At 44.8% G+C, this 20,364-nt stretch overlaps 1 protein-coding gene across 1 annotated transcript; it reads left to right on the forward strand.

Moving 5' to 3' along the window:
- Positions 1-1,050: 1,050 nt before the first annotated feature.
- IFNAR1 (interferon alpha and beta receptor subunit 1) lies at positions 1,051-20,080 on the forward strand. Its single transcript, XM_047100294.1, has 11 exons — positions 1,051-1,211; positions 4,873-4,996; positions 7,847-8,025; positions 9,783-9,940; positions 10,050-10,188; positions 11,102-11,216; positions 14,660-14,859; positions 14,971-15,128; positions 17,834-17,984; positions 19,628-19,773; positions 19,872-20,080. The coding sequence occupies exons 1-11, from the start codon at positions 1,139-1,141 to the stop codon at positions 19,935-19,937; spliced, it is 1,509 nt and encodes a 502-aa protein (XP_046956250.1). The 5' UTR covers positions 1,051-1,138; the 3' UTR covers positions 19,938-20,080.
- Positions 20,081-20,364: the final 284 nt, after the last annotated feature.

Below are 20,364 nucleotides of genomic sequence, written 5' to 3' on the forward strand. Positions count from 1 at the left end.
AAGTTTCCTGAATCACAAAGTAGTAAGTTTTTGGTGTAAAAACAAAAATGAGGCTTAACAACTGGTTAGACTTACTAAAAATCATTTCTCACTTAAAATGGCTGAATCTCATGGTATGTAAATTATACTTCAACGTTGTTCACAAGGCAAATACCAAGTGCATTGTTCTCTACAAATATTCATTTTATCACATAATTGATAATATCCTTTAGTTGTAACTAACAGCTAGCTTTGCTTATTTCATCTCTCATCCTTTATATTTTTCGTTTTGCGTATTTCAATAATGTACATAATCTGTTATTAAAGCATTTAAATAACCATTTAAATGGTGGACCCACAGTGTTTACAGCTAAGGGAAAACGATCGATCAAAAATGCTTAGAGACCGCTGTCTTGGAGACCACCCCAAGCCCGGAGGCCGTCAGGACTCTCTCCCAGGGTCTCGGGGGCCCCTCGGCCAGGTCGCCCCGAAAACGAGTGCTCGAGACATCTTGGTTTACCTATGGACACTCTTGCCCTTCGTTCACAGCGCTCTGCACGGAAACGGCCTGGCCCGCTCAGCGGCTTCCTCATTCCTGCCTCCCTGAACCCCCAAGCCGCCCTACGCGGCATTTCCAAGGCCTCCCGCCGCAATAAGAGGACCAGAGGCTGGATAACTCCTGGGCCCTAAGGCCAGTGCAAGCGCGCGCCGCATTCTTGCGAGGGTCAAGGCCTCCAGTTGGGCGTGGTGTTTCCGGAATGAGAGGTTGAGCCGCCATGGGCGGTCACTGGCGGGAAAAAGGAGGAGTGAGGAGCACAACATACTGCCCACCGCCACTCGAGGAGCGAGCGTCCGGCCCACCTCCCTCCTCGCGGGAGTCCACCAGCGCCCCAGACTCGTAGCAGGGGGACCCCGCGCAGAGGGCGGGGCGAGCGTGGGGGGGGCGGGGCGAGCGTGGGGGGGGCGGGGCGAGCGCGCGTCGGGGGCGGGCGCGGGGTCAGGGGTGGGAGGCGGTCGCGGACAGGAGGTGACTGTGCAGTGGGCGGGGCGAGGGGCGGAGCGAGAAGCCGCTTTTGCGCCGAGGGTTGCCTTGCGTTGTGGGGTTCTGCCCGAGGTGACCGAGGATGTGACTGGCCCGGCCGGCGGCGGCCAGCGGAGGATGTTCTCCCTCCTGGGCGCGACGACTCTGATGCTGGTTGCTGGAGCGCCGTGGACTTTGCCCGCAGCCGCAGGTGAGAGACGAGAGGTCCGGGGTGGGGGGTGGGCATCAGGCTGGGCGGTAGGGGCGTTGGAAGCCTCCGCCCTTGGAGGCCGGTGGAAGGGGCTGATGTCTGGGAGACCTCTGCTCGTCCGTGGTCACAGCGCTCAAATCGAAAATCAAGAGGAAATAGTGTTCGAGGATCCTTCCACGCCGCTTGCTTGGGAGCCAGCGCCCCCGTCCCCCGGCAGGGGACGCCCTCCCCGCCATCCCTCCCCGGGTTCCCACCCCCGCGGTGCTGGGTGTTTAGAGCCTTCCTGTCGCCTTCGTGTCTCTTTGAAAAATCCGGCAGCTTCACTAGAGCCTTAAAAAATAACCAGGGCTTTAGCCGCGAGCTATGCTGCTGCTCCTGAAACCGTGTCTCAATTCAGTAAACAGTTATTGAGATCCTAATGTTGCTCTCTTTCAAAGTCATAAAAATATTCATACTTTTTAAACCTAGTAAATGCAATTCTGGACCCTAGCTTCAGAAAATTATCCAACATGTGGGAGGAAATTTAATATGGGAGGATGTATGTGTTTGGATTTATGTCAGACTTAAGAAGATAGTAAATCATTTCTGACCATCAGTAGGCATGTGAAAAGCTGGAAGCGACCAATTGTGTAAATTGTACGCGGTACAAAGGTGAAATAGACTTGTTGTCAAAAGGAGATTGCTGACAGTAATAGGACAAAATCTGAAATCGAAGATGCTACTTAATGACTATTTCCAAGTCCTTTTGCATTTTTCAGTCAATTATTTGGTGGGCTCCCAAATGCCAAGATGCCCCTAACTTCAGGGTCTCTCTCCTTCAGCAGTAGAAGCACTGCATCCCAGAGGAAATCCCTGGTTCTACCCCATCAATGTCCTCTTGTCTCAAGGCTCAGAATTGCTGGCATTAGACTGGTCTAAACTGGAGACTATAAATGCTTTCGGATCTTTTATTGATTCCCATAAACCCAATCACTGCCCTTTGGCTGCATAGAATCCAGAAAATTACAACAAACGGGATGGGAATAAAGTTTAGAGGAGTGCAATAAGGAAAAGTAGTCTCAGTGATGAAGTCACAGAGAAAATGAATGTAAAAAAGAAAATTGAGGGAGGGGAGACTCAATAAGGAGCTCCCCAAAGTAAAAAAAAAAAAAAAAAACATTTTCAGATGTTTTCTAAGATGCCTCCCCTTTTGACTGCATACCATAATATCTCCAGCTGGAAAATAGAGGAAGCAGTCCCAATAAAGAAAGTTCTACATGTGGACTCCTATGGTCGAAAGTCTGCAAGGAGATAATTGCTTGCCTTGAGGCAGAAGTAAAGGCTAGAAATACGGTAGGAATACATTTTAAAGCCAGTCTTAACGAAAGATCAGTCCTTTGTGATGTTGAAGAAATTCCTGTGAACTCAGCATTAGCTACTGAAAAATGCAGGTTAAGTATGAAGCTATATAGACCCTGCCCTTAAGGAATTTGTAATCTGATGGCAGATATGTGCATGACACAAAGAAGCAATTGAGTTTTGTTTTTTAGTTTGTTTGTTTGTTTGTAACATCTTCTTTCAATGAGTTTTGAGGTCCTGCTAGATGTCAGGCATTGTACTGAGTATCTACTTTAGTGTGAAATTCAAGCAAATGGATTCCTGCTACAGCATATAAAGAGCAAGGTTAGTGTGGGCCGCAGTATTTGAGCTTCAGTATTGGAGCTTCCGTGAGCTGGGTCTGGAGTGTGAGAGGAAGAAAAATTCAGGTTGGAGGGGCCAAAAGGGAAAAATAAGAAGACAGGAAATCCAACTGGGGGAAGATTTGTACTCAAAGCATAAGAAATAAAGCAGATCTCTAGATAGAAGTCCTTAAAAATAAACAGAAGAGGGGCGCCTGGGTGGCTCAGTCGGGTAAACATCCGACTTCGGCTTAGGTCATGATCTCGCAGTTCACGAGTTCGAGCCCTGCATTGGGCTGTGCTGACAGCTCGGAGCCTGGCGCCTGCTTCAGATTCTGTGTCTCCCTCTCTCTCTGCCCTTCCCCAGCGCATACTTTCTCAATAATAAATAAAACATTAAAAAAAATTTCTTAAAAAAAACAAAAACAGAAGGGTTCAGGCTTGTTAATGAACACCTTTGCAAGTTCCTGTAGGGCTCGGCTGACATGATCAACATTCATACCTCTATCTCTCGATTTTGTCATGTGAATATTTGGTTTCTGTCAGTAGCTGTTCATTTTGAATCACACCTGTCTCATTCTCTATCAGAATATATGAAGCGTGAACATAGAATGTGAAACCAAACTGAGGCTGTTACACAGTGGAACCCTGTATCCTCTCATCGCTTCTAAGATCAAAGAAAATGTTTATACAGACTATTTGTTCTTTTTTTTTTTAACCTTAACTAAAGAATACTTTTAGTGCTAAAAAATGCCAACTGTAATCTGAGATTTCAGCAAGTTGTAATCTTTTTGCTAGTAGGTCTTTTTTTTTTTTTAATGTTTAATTTATTTTCGAGAGAGCACAAGTAGGGGAGGGACAGAGAGAGGGGGACAGAGGGAAGAGACTTGAACCCACAAACCACGAGACCGTGATCTGAGCTGAAGTCGGACGCTCAACCGACTGAGCCACCCAGGCGCCCCAAGGTCTTTTTTTTTTTTAATTAATTAGTTTGTATTTATTTATTTATTTTTGTCATCATGATGAGGGCATTAATCCCCATCTCCTAGTTCACCCATCCCCCACCTACCCTCCCTCTGTTAACCATTAGTTTGTTCTCTACAGTTAATCTGTTTCGTGGTTTGTCTCTTTTTTCCTTTGCTCATTTTGTTTCTTAAATTGCACATATTAAAAGAAGGGGCGCCTGGGTGGCTCAGTCGGTTAAGCGTCTGACTTCAGCTCAGGTCATGATCTCACAGTCTGTGAGTTCGAACCCCATGTCGCGCTCTGTGCTGACGGCTCAGAGCCTGGAAGCCTGCTTGCGATTCTGTGTCTCCCTCTCTCTCTGCCCCTCCCCTGCTCATGCTCTGTCTCTCTCTGTCTCAAAAATAAATAAAAACATTTAAAAAATTTTTTAAACTTGCACATATTAATGAGATCATACGGTATTTGTATTTCTCTGCCTGACTTACTTCGCTTAGCATTATATTCTCTGGCTCTCTCCGTGCAAATGGTAAGATTTCATTCTGTTTTACAGCTGAGTAATATTCCATTATACCTACACACCACATATTCTTTTTCTGTTCAGCTACTGACAGACACTTGGGCTGCTCCCATAACTTGGCTATTGTAGATAAAGCTGCAGTAAACATAGGGGTGCATGTATCCTTTTGAATTACATTTTCACATTTTTTGGGCAAAGAGACATTTTTTCAAATAAAAGACAATTTCCCTTTGTTTCTTTTCTCCAGCTTTACTGAGATGCATTTGCCATATAAGGCTAAATTTTTGCAGATTAAAAAAAATCTCAGCCTTTCTCCAGCTTTCTCAAATGCAGAGATATAATTAGCAGCCTCCCTGGGCCGCAAGCACTCGTTGGGTTTTTGTTTTAGATTTTTGTATATGCTTTATTATATTTGAATGCATTCACTCTTTGATCAGTGATGTGAAAGGAAGACTCACATTTTAAAGAATATGCACGGTGTATATGTAACTGTGTTCGTTTTTGTTGCCTTTATGTATAGGGGGAACAAATCTAAAATCTCCTGAAAATGTAGAGGTCCACATCATTGATGATACCTTCACCCTGAGGTGGAATGGGAGCGATCCAGCTGGCGGGAACGTGACTTTCTCAGCAGATTATCAAGTGTATGTGACTCTACTGATTGGTTTGCAAGAACCACCTGAATAATTTCAAACCATTGTAACCCTGTCATTTACTTCTCAGGGTTGGGAAACCATTGGCTTTTCCATCTTCTAGAGGAATTTTATGTCTGTGTGATATTTATGCCTTCGTTTCTACAAATTCATCTTTGGGTGTTTCAGCAAAAGAGGTTTGGGGCATAAGGACGGCAGACAGCTTCTGTAGACCACGCTTTTCTCTTCTAGACGCTCCGCCTTCTTTGAGTATAAATTAGGGTCGGAACTTGAACGTGTCTTGAGGACATGGGAGAGGGCCCCAAAAGGTCTATCCATGGTCTTGGAATAGGCCACCCGCACCCTGCCGGTCAGGCTTTACTATCTCCATTAGGCACAATGTTTTCATTTTAGATACAGGACCTCGCATTTCCACAGACCCTGTTTCTGGAGTTTCTGTCTCCTCCCTGGTGCTAATTTCCTACGTAATAGCTGCCAAGATAATTGGGCAGGTGGGGAGTTGCAGAAGAAAGGATTACAGAAGGAACACAGCTCAGGAAGCACAGTACTTTGCTTTGGGTGTCCTGGGTGTTAAGTGATCCCTGTCCGGGGTGATCTGTGTCCAAGAAAGAGCGGCCGGTAATTGGGCGGTGAAGAAACGGGGTGCAGGACCTCCAGAACCAGGACGCTCCCACCTCAACCACAGCCCCGGCACCCTCCTTCTCCCATTGATTGTTCTTTGGAGTTTTGTTTGTTTTTTTAGGTTTATTTATTTATTTTGAGAGAGAGAGAGAGAATGAGCAGGGGAGGGGCAGAGAGAGGGGGCAGAGGATCCGAAGGGGGCTTCTGTGCTGACAGTAGACAGCCTGACACAGGGCTCAAACTCACGAACCGTGAGATCATGACCTGAGCTGAAGTTGGACGCTTAACCGACTGAGCCACCCGGGCACCCCCTCCAGTTGGTTGTTAATAGAACTGTGAGATTAATCCCACAACTTTAGTAATTAGCCTGTGTGTACTTGTGCATGTGTACATAGATATATGTGTGTGTGCGTGTACACACACGAACTTGTATACGTACATACGTGGTTTTTCTCGGAATTAATTATTTAAGAATTTAGCTCTAGAAACTCTTTAAGTTGAACTTGGAGTTTTGTCACTTTTGTTCTTTGCTCTCGTTGAGAACTTTCTCATGAAACAACTGCTTTCAGTATAACAAAGGTCATTTCGGATACTCTTTTTTTTTTTTAATTTTTTTTAACGTTTATTCATTTTTGAGAGACAGAGACAGAGCATGAGCAGGGAAGGGGCGGAGAGAGAAGGAGACACAGAATCCAAAGCAGGCTCCAGGCTCCGAGCCATCAGCCCAGAGCCCGACGCGGGGCTCAAACTCACGAGCCGCGAGATCGTGACCTGAGCCGAAGTCGGATGCTTAACCGACTGAGCCACCCAGGCGCCCCCTTAAAGCATTTTTAAAATGAAATCTACAATATTCTCCTTCCCTCCTCATCCCCCTCCCCTCCGAGGAGCAGCTTAGGCTGGAGCCATGAATTCATCTTGACAAAAATGCCTTCTCACCAGATAGTTCCTCTGCCTGGTTGAAGGTAGACAGGGCTTCACATAGGCAAAAAATTTCGAAACCTGGCAAGTTTCCTCTCACCTTCCCGTCAGCCTCCTCGGTAGGTCAGGCAAAGTGACGTGTGGCAACGTGACCCTTTCCCTTTTAGGCCCTCCTTGCCAACTTGATTTCTTCATGTTTTTTGAAGAATCCAATATTGATCAGTTCTACTTTTGAATGGACTAAATCCACTTCAAAGAATTTGTTAATTTTTGTTAACATTTTAAGTTCTTTGTCTCTAGTGATGTAGCAGAATTACTGCAATCAGCGAGCCAAAGGGACGGTTTGGTCTTGATGAGGGCAGGGGAAGTTACCAAACCATGCTGATTCTGAGGTCTTTCTTTGGTCTGGTAAATCTATTCGTAGGACAAGTTTAGAAGGGCGTCATTGGGGCGCCTGGGTGGCTCAGTCAGTTGAGCGTCCGATTTCGGCTCAGGTCATGATCTCACGGTTCATGGGTTCAAGTCCCGCATCGGGCTCCGTGCTGACAGCTCGGAGCTTGGAGCCTGCTTTGGATTCTGTGTCTCCCTCTCTCTCTTCTCCTCCCCTCCTTGCAGTCTGCCTCTCAAAAATAAAAATAAGCATTTTTTTAAAAAAATTTTTTTAAAAAGAAGGGCATCATCAAATCCAGTTACCAAATTTTCGATAAGGAAAAGATCCAGAAATACAAGGCAGTTGGCCAGAAGTCACACAACTATTCTTAACAAAGTTCGCTGTTACCTTACATGTTATTTCTTTCTCTGCTTTTTTGAAATCCTTCCTAATACAAACCGTCACAAAATTATAGAACTGTAGTAAAAAATTAACTCTGTCACGGGGTTCCTGGGTGGCTCAGTCAGTTAGGTATCCAGCTCTTGATTTTGGGTCGGGTCTTAACCCCACAGTCGTGGGATTGAGCCCCACACTGGGCTCTGTGCTGACAATGGAGCCTGCTTGGGATTCTCTCTTGCACTTGTGCACGCACACTGTCTCTCTTTCTCTCTCTCTCTTTCTCTCTCTCTCTCTCTTTCTCTCTTTCTCTCTCTCTCAAAAACATTAACTGTCAGAATTATTCCATTTTATAAATAATAACTTGGTATATATGTATTGAAAAAGTGCAGAGTGGCGGAGGAAAACGTTAACAGGACCTCAAATAGAAAAAATAACTACTTAGACCAGCTTTATAATGTCAGTAAACAGAGACTGTGTTTAACACTTGTATTTATATATTTTCTTATGCATTTATTTGCCTTTTTATTTTAAAGACCCAGAAATGATACTTGGCTAAAATTGCCTGGGTGTCAATCTGTTACCAGTACCAAATGCAACTTTTCTTCACTCAAGCTAAATGTTTACGAAGAAGTCAGATTGCGTGTAAGAGCAGAGAAAGGAAACGAGACTTCTCCATGGCATAACGTTGACGCATTCACCCCATTTGAAAAAGGTAAGAAGTTGCCAGCTGAATTACAGTATATGCTTCATCAAATCTCACTGCAGCAGCTCACTTCGTAAGCCTGTTCATTTGCACGATGTGAAGTCTCCCATTTAAAAAAAAAAAAAAAAAAAGCAGGCCACCTAGGTGACTCATCGGTTAAGCGTCCGACTTCGGCTCAGGTCATGATCTCGCGGTTCGTGGGTTCGTGCCCCGTGTCGGGCTCTGTGCTGACAGCTCGGAGCCTGGAGCCTGCTTCCGATTCTGTGCCTCCCTCTCTTTCTGCCCTTCCCCTGCTTGCTCACATTCTCTCTCTCTCTCTCTCAAAACCAAATAAATTTTAAAACAAAAAAAACTCCCAAGAATGATCTGTATCCCTCTCTGCACTTCTCTGCCTGCCGCTCAGCCTGCAGCCTTCTACATCAATTCCGTCCCTCATCACTACACAAAACCACTCTCGTCCAGTACCCTGGTGACGTCAACGCCGAGTGAGTCCCCAGCCCTCTTCTAGATCTCCAGGGCCCTGCTCCCTCCCAGCACTCCTGCGCATCGGATCCCTCCTTTGCCACTTTGTTCCGGCCCCCCTGACCTTTCAGGGCCCCACTGCTCACGGGGCTCGGTCCTCGCCTCTTCTCTTTCTACGCTCATCCGCTGCTAATCTGGCTTTCGAGCCCATCTGTATGCTCTTGAGAAAGGCCCACACTTACACCTCCAGCCCCGCTCTTTTCCCCTTGCCTTTAGACTGGTATCATCAGTTCTCGAATTCAGCCTCCCTGCGTAGATGCCTAGGGGTCATCTGGCCAAAGCTCTTGATTTCCTCCCCTGAAAACCTGCTCTTCTAGCAGTTTTTTCCATCCCTTCTAAGGACAGCACCTATTTATTCGCTCGCTCAGGCCAAGAGTCTTGGAGTCCTCCTTGGCATCCTGCGTCCAGCCTGCCAAGGAATTCTGAAAGATCAACCTTCAGAGCATGTCCCGAATAGGATCCTTTGTCACTGCACCCCACCCCCCACCCCCACCTGGGCCAGCCTTCACTAAGCCACTCCTACTTGCCACTTGAACTTCTGCAGTAGCTTCTTCCCGGCCTCCCTGCTTCCTCGGACGTTAACTAGGATGATCTTTCCACAATGTAAATCACGGCGGCATGGCTCTCCTCCGATCTCACCCCGACACTGATTAACTACATGTCACTGATTTAACTACATGAACTAGGAACTACGGAGTTCTTCCTTTGTCATCTGGCTCCCAGCTACTCCTCTGATCTCCTTTTCAACCGTTCAGCCATTCAAGCCTCTTCATCATCTCTTGCAAAGGGGGAGCACATTCCCACCTCGGAGGCTCTGCACTTGGAGCACCCTCGGGCAGGAATACCTTTTCCCTACGTAATGTGCATGGCTGCCGCCCTTAAGTGACTTATGCCTCTGAGCACCTGTCTCAGAGAGGCTTTTCCGGACTAATTTACCTAAAACAGCCCTTGCCACCGTCCTCTATCCCTTTATGTCACTTCATTTTTCCGTATAGCACACCACATTGTATGTATTCGTTTATTCGGGTGTTTGAGCGTTTTTTTTGGTTTTTTCGATTGTCTTTTTTGTTTGTTGGTTGGTTTTGTTTTTTGCCATATGCCCCACTGAAATGTAGGCTCTGCGAGGGACTTTCTCTGTTTGACTATGCCAGGCACATATGAAGCACTTAGAATTATTTGCCAACTGAACATTTTGACCTTGTGTTAATGAAATTGTTATAATAAATACGTTGGTCTTTTTACAGCTCAAATTGGTCCTCCAAAAGTACATTTAGAAGCCGAAGATAAGGCAATAAAAATAAACATCTCCCCACCTGGAGCAAAAGGTGGTGTCATGTGGGCTCTGGATACTTCGAGTTTTACATACAGCTTAGAGATCTGGAAAAACTCTTCAAGTGCCGAAGTGAGCATGACTTTTACCTTTGTTCAGCAGAAGGGCAAAAGGACATGGATCTGGTCCAGATTTTGACTGTATGCTTTTTAACAGCAGAATTCTACTTGTTTTATTATAGATAAAGACTAAAACTGTGTATCCCAGAGACAAAATCTATAAACTCTCACCAGAGACGACTTACTGTTTAAAAGTTAAAGCAAGACTTTTGCCGAGAAAAATTGGTGCCTATAGTCCAGTGTATTGTATAAAGACCACAGGTAAGGAGGAAGTTATGCTTTAGATTCAGTAACTGTATGTCCGGATGGGCAATCTGTTAATTGTGGCATTTTTTTCCCCCTTGGGTTGCTGGAGGTTATATGATCGTTTAATAGATGTTAAAACAAAAACATTATCACCACCGTTACATAAGGGGGAAAAATGTCACAAGTGTTTGGGATTTTTTTTTTTTTTTGTCTCAAGTCCAGAGGAATGAAAATTCTGCCTAAAAGTCTAAATAATTTCTAATGACAAAAACTGATGGTTATTCGCTCAGAATCCACAAAGTAGCTGCCAGAGGAGCAGTTAGTTTTCCAAAAAGTATACCTTGATAAGTGAAATGTTCAAATGTGAAAGCATCCCGACATATTTCGTCAATGACATCTTGCCAGTAATGAAGGTCCGGGGTTAGGAACTTAGATTTGTTTGTTATTTTGATCAAAGTTTTATATGCTTTGTTTTCAAAATCAAACAACACAGAAGGGTTTAAAGTTTCCCTCTCCTGCCCCCTTACCCCTGGTTCCGTTTATAAGTGACGAGCACTGCTCTCATTTTGTACGTATTCTTTCCTGCCTTGGTCAGGGCTCGTGTAAGCATACGCACGGACCTACAGTTTCTTGGTTTTGGCTTTCAAAATAAAAAAATTGGATCCTGCTAGATCTGTCTTTCCACTTCCTCGTTTAACCTAATGCACTGAGGATCTCTTTGTGCGTGAGCACATACAGATCTATCACATTCTTTTAAGTGGCCGCACCATACTGCATTGTGTGAACATATACCAGAACTCACTTAGCCGTTACCTCGTGATAAAATGTAAGCCTTTTATTTTCTTTGCCGTGCCGCTAAGAATTCTTACCATACGTTATCTCCCTAAAGTAAAAATGCATGCTTTTCTGTGTAATCTTTGTCTTCTAGTTGAAAATAAGCTGCCTCCACCAGAAAACGTTCGAATTGATGCTATAAATGACATCTATGTTCTTAAGTGGGATTACGCATCTGAAAACATGACTTTTCAAGCTCAGTGGCTCCAGTAAGTCCTAGTCCATTAGTTTCCTTTTGCACAGTTTATTTTGCACAGTTGGTTATGGTTCCTTTCGTTCCACTTCAGCCCCCCACTGTTCCGGGCACACATGCTGACTGATGGAGACGCGTTACCCTATATTGGAAACGGGATGTTTAATACCGGTTCCTGCTCTGCCGGTAACTGACTGGATGACACTGAGCTAATCCCTTACTCTTTTGGCCTCACTTTCCTCATTTGTTGTAAGATGGGCACACTCTCATAATATCTCGAGTGCCCCCTGGCTCTTTTTCTTTTTCCTAAGTATGTGTCTCGTTGTGTGTGTTATTTCCCCATTCTGCAGTACTTGACACGTGACCCTGACCTGTTCTTCAGAACTCGCTTTTTCCGGGAGTCCTTGAAATGATCTCAGTCCAGCCACTCTGCCTTGCTCAAGTCAGCCTTCCCATTTTCTTGACGACTTCATTAGTTTTGACAGGGGTTTTTAGTGATGACTTCAGTGGGAAATGGAGAGAGCCGGGAGAACTGTGCTCTCGCCGACACTGGATGACGTCTAGGCGCCGCGGAAGTGGGTTGAGAGAGAACTGCACGCGGTTCACATTGACCGGGAGGTTGTAGGGGATAAAGAGGCAAATCAGGTGGAAGGAGAAGGGGGCCGTAGGGGAGGAAAGGGATGGGAAAGAAAGCTCTGTTTAGAGCAGAGGGATAGAGGGACCAGACGCAAGGAAAGAAAGAGCCAGGAGAGAAGCGAGAAGCAAACAGGGCAAAGGGAAGTGGATACTGACTCTGCTGGACTTTCTCTGTCCTTCAGTGTTGGTCGTGGAATAGAAATGTGCCCCCATGCCTCCATGCATGCCCATGAACCCTCAGACGGACCAGGAAACCGTGCAGTAGTCTTTTGTGTTCACCTCCCTCCCAGCAGGATGCTGAATGATAGGGCCACAGATGAGAGAGGGATGGAGGTTTCCGGTGGCCCGTCTCGAATTGTCTTTTGGGTACTTGGCCCACTGCACAGAGCCCGGAAGGGACTGTAAAGGGGCAGCCGAATACGGCCCGTGGTTCCTGAAATCCAAAGCGGGTAGCTGAGGTTGCATAGCAAGGTGTGATTTGGGGCTGAGGAGTGGTGTACAAATTAAAAGGTGACAGAAATCGAAAATGCGAAGGTGGGAGTGGGGCTGGAGAGGCCAAAGGAGCCGCGTGGAGGGGGAGGAGATGTGAACAAGGCCTGGATTGGTGAATCACATGTTTTAAACTGGACGAGACGGGGCACATAAGGCAGAGCTACACCACACGGGAAACTCGGGCTGCGAAGAGATTTAGAACTAGGTCAGCACGCCTGGGTGGCTCAGTCGGTTAAGCATCCGACTCTTGATTTTGGCTCAGGTCATGGCCTCACAGTTTGTGAGTTCGAGCCCCGCATTGGGCTCTGCGCTGACAGTGCACAGCCTGCTTGGGATTCTCTCTCCCCCTCTCTCTCTGCCCCTCCCTCCTCTCTAAATAAGTAAACTTTAAAAATGATAGATAGATAGATAGATAACATTAGGTCAAGGTAAGGGGGAGGTACAGTTTTCTATTGCTCTGTAACAAATTACCACAAATTTAGCAGTGTAAAGAGGGCTGTTACCTCCCACTGACTTCGGGTCAGGGGACCAGGCCTGGCTTACATGGTCCCTCTGCTCAAGGGGTCCCAAGGCAGCAGTCAAGGTGTCATCTGGGGCTGTGGTTTCATACAGCCCTCATAGAGGACCTTGGCGTCCTCTCCTACACTCACGTGGTTGTTGACAGAATTCATTTCTCAAAGCTATAGGACTTGTGGTAACCTACTCCTTGGAGGCCATCAGGAGAGAGAATCTCAGATCTCTAGACCTCTTTTCGGGGGCTTGTTTGATGAGGCAGGTCCCTCAAGCTTAGTGTCATTCAGTTAACAAAGAGTCTGCTGATTTGGGACCTTAATTTCATTTGCAAATCCCTGTATCTTTGCCATAGAATGTAACCTACTCAAGAGTTCATGGATTCTGCCCACACTCAAGGGGAGGGAATATATAGGACATGTGCACCAAGGGTGAGAATCTTGGGGGCCATCTTGGAATTTTGCCTACCATGTGGGAGAAGACCCGCGTTGAGAACAGTTGAACCTTTGGTCATGGGAGAGAAGTGGGAGAGAAAGTTGAATAGGTAGGATGGAGTAAGATAAGCTTAGCCTCAGACTGCCTCTAGGCATTTGGGTGCTGTTCAGAATTTTACATTGAGGGATAGGTAACATGAGGTCCATATTCAAGGAGGGTGAAGGTTGCTGCATTGTATGTGATGCAGTGAACCATTGAAACCCCAAAGACAGGAGAACCAGTTAGGAGGCTATTGTAGTTCCAAGCTTGAACTGGGATGCTTCGAGCCGTTGGTTTCTGAGCAATTTACTTGACCTCCCCAGGCTCAGTTAGGTGCCCACATTCTGTTTAGACTTGCTCTTATCACCCTGTGGTGTACATCTCCCATTATAACAGGCAGCCATTGGTGTGTGGGTGGATGTTTCACAGCTGGTTTTCCAGAAGAAGAAAAAGCCTTATTTTTAATGTTTGCCAGTTTTCATGATGTAAATGCTCCCACTGTGGTCACTTTTTTTTTTTCTTTTTACTGTGTTCACTTTCAAGCTTCCAACATGATGTCACCGAACATGACGTTGGGAAGAAACGCACAGCAAAACTCCCATTACATAGTATGTCCACCACATAGATACAATAGGCGTGAATAGCTTTGAGCACAGATAATAAAATATAGTCAAATAATTAGGACAGAGGACTTTCGAGCCAGGTTGTCACCTGTGCTTCTGACCCACCAGCTACAAATTAAAAAAAAAAGACAGAAAATGAAAAAAGAAGAGAAGAGTTTTGAGTATTTTTATTTTTAATGCAAACTCTTTGTAAGCTTATACAATTTGATGATTTTTTTTTAATATCTTATTTACTTTTTGGGAACGTGCAAGTGGGGGAGGAGTAGAGAGAGGGGGACAGAAGACCCAAAGCAGGCTCTGCACTGACAGGGTGACAGCAATGAGCCCGATTTGGGGCTCGAACTCTCAAACCCGGAGATCATGACCTGAGCTGAAGTCGGACGCTCAACCCACTGAGCCACCCAGGGGCCCTGCAATTTGATTTTTAATAATGGCTTTTAATAATGGGTTCGCAGCATTGCTGACTATTCAGCAGCTGTTTTTGTGTGCTGGCACTGGTCAGCCCCGGCACACCCGTGCTTTATCACATTCTGGAACAAGGTCTTCGGTTCTCTGCGTCGTATGGACGTCTCTGACACCGTATTGCGAGACACTGAGGGTGGGGACTGTTTACCTCTGTAACCTTAGTCCCTAACAGAGTATCTAGCATATTATAGGTGTTTCATAAATACTTATTGAATGATTATGTTTGTAATAAAAAAATTTTTTTTTTTTATCTTAAAAGTGCCTATTTTAAAAAGATTCCTGGGAACAACTCAGGTAAATGGAAACAAATGGCAGGCTGTGAAAATGTCAAAACTACCCAGTGTGCCATTCCTCAAAATACTTTCCAGAAAGGAATTTACCTTATCCGTGTTCAAGCATCTGATGGAAATACCACATCTGTTTGGTCTAAAGAAAAAAGATTTGATGCTCAGTTACAAAGTAAGCCAGTAGCTTTTCCTCCGGAATGTGTTTCTCTGATTTGATGCAAATTCTTAACGCTGTTTTCCTAAGTCCCAAGTTGAGCATCGTGTCTGTACATTTTTTTCCTAGGTGTCCTCGTTCCTCCAACCATTAACGTGAAACCCACGAATGATGTTTCCCTGCGGGTCTTTATCGGCGCTCTAGAAGAGTCTGAAAACAAGTCTGTGAACCAGCATTACTCACTAATTTATGAAATCGTATTTTGGGAAAACACTTCAAATGCTGAGGTAAAACACACACACACACACAACAACAACAACAAACTATGTGCTGCAAGTTTGTAATGTAGGGCTATAAATGTGATTTGGGTAAACAAAGTTTGAAGTTAAAATTTTGGCAAAATTTGTAAACTCTAATAATGTTAGCATCTTTCCATGTTTTGCGTGCTAGTTATGGATCATCTGCGTCTGGGCCCGTTTGTTTTTAACACTCAGATCCCTGAGCCCTTTTACTACTCAAATCAGAATCTCCAGAGGTAGAACTCAGGAATTTGTGTTTTTAAAACGATTCCTGGGTATTTATCTAAACCAGGGTTGCTCAATGCTGTTGACCTTTGGATTGGATCATTCTTTGTGGTCAGAGTTGTCTTACACATTATGGATGCCAGGATCATCCCTCCCAGTCAGGACAACCAAAAAAACCTTTAGATGTTGCCAGATATCCATTGGAGGCAGGGTACCTCCAAGGAGGTGAAGAATCTTAGATGGTACAACGGTTTGTGGCCCTCCAGGAGGAAACCATGCCTCCAGAGTTCAATTTCGCTCAACAAAATCAATTTCGTGGCAAGGGAAAGGTTAGAGAACAGTCGTCTAAAAGGCTCCTGAGCTGGGGGACTCATGAAAAAAAAGGTTAAGAAACATGGGTTCAAATACTAAAATTCAAAAACCATGGGCAAAGATAATATACAACATCAGATAATCCACATTATTTCTAGATCTCTTTTCCCTGTGGAATTACAATCAAGGACTCAACCTTTAAAAATCTTAGGCAGTCGAGTGGGGTGAATTCTGTAACTTGACTTCATTTTCAGTTGGAAATCTAAGAAGATTCCAGTGACTTGGCTGCTTTCCTTTTAACTATCTGAACACACTGTAACCAAAGCATAATTTAGTACACTGAGAATTAGTCAGTTCTCAGTTATCCCTACATCAGGAAAACCTAAATATGTGTCTCAAGCCACCAAATTGTGTAACCTTACGCAAGGTGCTTTACCTCTCTGAGATTTTGTTTCCTCTTTTGTAAAGTGGTGGTAGTCATAGTAACTACATTTTTTTTGAAAGGATGTTTATGTTTATAAGGTTTAAAATGAGGCAACATCTGAGGGGTACCTGGCCAGCTCAGTCGGTGGAACTTGTGACTTTTGATCTTGGATTGTGGTTTGAGCCCCATGTTGGGTATAGAGATTACTTAAAAAAAATTAAAAAAAAAATTTTTTTTAACGTTTATTCATTCTTGAGAGACAGAGAGACAGAGCATGAGTGGAGGAGGGGCAGAGAGAGAGACAGGGAGACAGAATCCGAAGCAGGCTCCAGGCTCTGAGCTGTCAGCACAGAGCCTGATGTGGGGCTCAAACCCACGAACTGTTGAGATCATGACGTGAGCCGAAGTCAGACGCCCAACCTACTGAGCCACCCAGGCACCCCTTATTTAAAAAATTTTTTAATTAAAAATTGTTTTTAATGTTATTTATTTTTGAGACCGAGAGAGACAGAGCACGACTGGGGGAGGGGCAGAGAGAGAGGGAGACACAGAATCGGAAGCAGGCTCCAGACTCTGAGCTGTCAGCACAGAGCCCGACACGGGACTCGAACCCACAGACTGTAAGATCATGACCTGAGCTGAAGCCGGCGCTTAACCGACTGAGCCACCCGGGCGCCCCTAAAAATCTTTTAAAACGAGGCAACATATGAAAATACCTAGCACATGACCTGACAGATAGTAGAGATTAAATAATTTCACTGGCCATCTTGTCCTGTCTGGCCAATACGGCAGTTATTACACTCATGATAGCAACTCCTATTTATTGAAAGCTTATTAAGCAGCAGGTACTGTGGTAAGTAATTTGCGTCAACCGTCTCAGTCATTCTTCCACAGAACAACCCTGCCAGGCGATCTGACTGATGGAATCATTCAGCAGACACTTGGGATGGAGTGTCCGTCCCTTATTCCTTCCCTGATTGATGCGGAGCTTTCGACAGTGGAACGTGGCTGGGTGTGATGTGAGCATAGTTTGGCTTGGCACTCAGACTTCTCTCGTTTGCCAGGAGGGAACAATGCTCCACCTAGTTTCTGGTCCAAGGAGGATGAGGGACTCGTGGAGGAGACTTAAACCTGACCCACCGCCTCCAAGAGGGCTCCCCAGCCAGTCAGAACATGTTGGGGGGGGCGAATAAATGTGTTTTCAGCCACAGGACGTTTAGTGTTATTATGTAACACTGCACGTTACTTCGTTGTCCTTGTTTCGTGACGTTGTTACACAATATTATGGTGGCCATACCGGACTACTACAGGGAGGCGCAATAATTGTCTTCGTTTTACAGATCTGGAAATAGGGCAGGGAGAAATGAAATAACTTCGCCAAAGGCCACATAGCTATACGTGATACCTTAATACAGGCAGTTTAAGGCCAGAACCCCCCACTCCTGAGCAGAGGAAGTACAATGGCAATTAATCCAAATCAACGGCTACTTATAAATTAGAGTTGTCTTAGGACTCTATCTTACTCTTTTTTTTGGAAGCAGCATTTTTAACTTTGGTTTGGTTCTGATGTGTCATCCAAAACAAATTTATATTTCTTAAATGCACTCCAACTAAGTGGTTAGGAGGGGCCAGTCCTAGACTGGATACTTAGAGAATTCAGGAAAGTGACATTCCCTATCTGATTTCCTAAGGTAACTAAATTTTATCAATGATCTCCTTATATTTTTTATAGAGAAAAACTCTAGAGAAAAGAACTGACTTTACTTTTCCTAACTTGAAACCACTGACTGTATATTGTGTCAAAGCCAGAGCACTCACTGAGAACGAAAGGTGGAATAAGAGCAGCGTTTTTAGTGATCCTGTGTGCGAGAAAACAAAACCAGGTCAGAATCTTTCATTATATCTTTAAAAAAATTGTTTTCATGTTTATTTTTGAGAGAGAGAGAGAAGACCGAGTGTGAGTGGGGGGAGGGGCAGAGAGCAGGGCAGACTCAGAATCTTAGGCTCCAGGCTGTGAGCTGTCAGCACAGAGCCCGATGCGGGGCTCGAACCCATGAACTGTGAGGTCATGGCCTGAGCCGAAGTCGGACACTTAACCAACTGAGCCACCCAGGTGCCCTCATTGTATCTTTTTTAAAAATGTAACTAGACTTGGGGCGCCTGGGTGGCTCAGTCAGTTAAGCATCCAACTCTTGATTTCGGCTCAGGTCAGTGATCTCACGGTTTGGGAGTTTGAGCCCTGCATCAGGCTCTGTGCTGATGGCATGGAGCCTGCTTGGGATTTTCTCTCTCCCCCTTTCCCTGTACCTCCCTGCTTGCTCTCTCTCTTTCATCAAAATAAATAAACTTTTTTTCCTTTTTTTTTTTTTTTGTTAATGTAACTAGACTGGGGCGCCTAGGTGGTTCAGTCAGTTGAACATCTCTTGATTTTGGCTCGGGTCATGATCTCACGGTTCATGAATCCAAGCCCCACATCGGGCTCTGTGCTGACAGTGTAGAGCCTGCTTGGGATTCTCTCTCTCTTGCTGTTTCTCTGCCTCTCCCCAGCTCGCTCGCTGTCTCTCAAAATAAATAAATAAACTTTAAAAATAATTCAATTCACTGAGATTGTAAAATATTTCCTTTTTGACTACTTTAAAAGTATAAAGAGAATATTTTCTTCATGAACTACATGAATCAAAAGTAGACCTTGAAGTTAAGTCTTTCGGTTTTAGAAAATATTTTTCTTTTCTTTTTTCTTTTTAATGTTTTATTCTTGTGAGAGAGACAGAGCACAAGCAGGTGAGGGGCAGAGAGACAGGGAGACACAGAAACCAAAGCAGGCTCCAGGCTGTGAGCTGACAGCACAGAGCCCGACGCAGGGCTTGAACCCACAAACCACGAGGTCACGACCTGAGCGGAAGCCGGACGCTCAATCGACTGAGCCACCCAGGCACCCCTAGAAAATATTTTTAATGCACAATTCAGTGTTTTTGAATGTGTTAAATTTCTTCCAGTACCCACATAATTAATTGCTCTTACCAGTTACTCTTTAGCATTTAATAAAACTATTTTTGACTTTTTGTTTTTTACGTCATTCTTAATACGATTATCACGCGGAAATCGCTCAAGTAGCTCAATTGTGAATTTTGTTATGAGGGAATGGTGAAGTCCCATGTTGTATTTTCCAGTTCCTAGTGTTGACCTGTAGGTACTTACTCGTCACAGAATGGTTTTAATTAGGCAGCTGTGTATTACAGAAATGCTAGAGAACACTTGGCACGTTGGGAGCCACATGTCAACGCGGCCTCCTTCACTAAGCCTCTCTTACTTCACTGGCCGGGCCACCATCTTTAAACGGAAATGGGTTGCCCACAGCTGCTGTATGCTCAGTGTTACCAGAAATATTTCTAAGGGCGTATGGTCGCGTACGTTTTACGTTTCCTTTCACGTGGCTACGTATTATGCGCACACAATGTCAGCACTATTAACGTGTTTGCGTGTCAAAACTTACGTTGAAGCTAAACATCACCTATTTCTGTTTTAGGAAGTACTTCCAAAACGTGGCTCATAGCTGGGATTTGTGCTGCCTTATTGTCCATCCCGGTCGTCACTTACGTTCTGAAACTATTCCTGCGATGTGTCCGTTATGTGTTCTTCCCGTCAAGTAAACCTCCTTCCACGATAGATGAGGTATGGTACTCTTCTGTGTCGCCAGGTGGATTTTTCTTAAAATGAACGGGAAGTACGTTTCGTGTCAACAGAATCCATACTTTTTTCTTGTTACGCAGAAACTAATACAGACTGGGCTGTTTTCTTCAGCTTCCAGTAAATTGGCTTTAGCAACAGCCATTTAACATCACACAACGTGGACTGGTAACATGTGTCCGTCATCTCCTATTACTCTGTCAGTTTGGCCCCTGTGGCATTTGTTTTACCATCGAAAGGCTTGGCAAAACATAAGAGACTCTTAAAAACTGAGAACGAACTGAGGGTTGATGGGGGGTGGGAGGGAGGGGAGGGTGGGTGATGGGTATGGAGGAGGGCACCTGTTGGGAGGAGCACCGGGTGTTGTATGGAAACCAATTTGACGATAAATTTCATATTAAAAAAAAAAAAAAGAAGAAAGGCTTGGTAGTCACCAAAAGCCTACCACATTGTCGTGAGTTGCACAAAGCGTATTCTGTAGATGACATCACAGGGAAATAAGGAGAATGAGCCTCCTCTCGCGACACCTCGCAGGTTCCTGTTTGGCACACCTGTGAGGGGAGGCGATTTAATTAA

This window comes from Lynx rufus, unplaced genomic scaffold (genome assembly GCF_022079265.1).
Source record: "Lynx rufus isolate CCGP_SWC_20201006 ecotype Redwood Valley unplaced genomic scaffold, mLynRuf1.p SCAF_5, whole genome shotgun sequence".
Taxonomy (NCBI): Eukaryota; Metazoa; Chordata; class Mammalia; order Carnivora; family Felidae; genus Lynx; species Lynx rufus.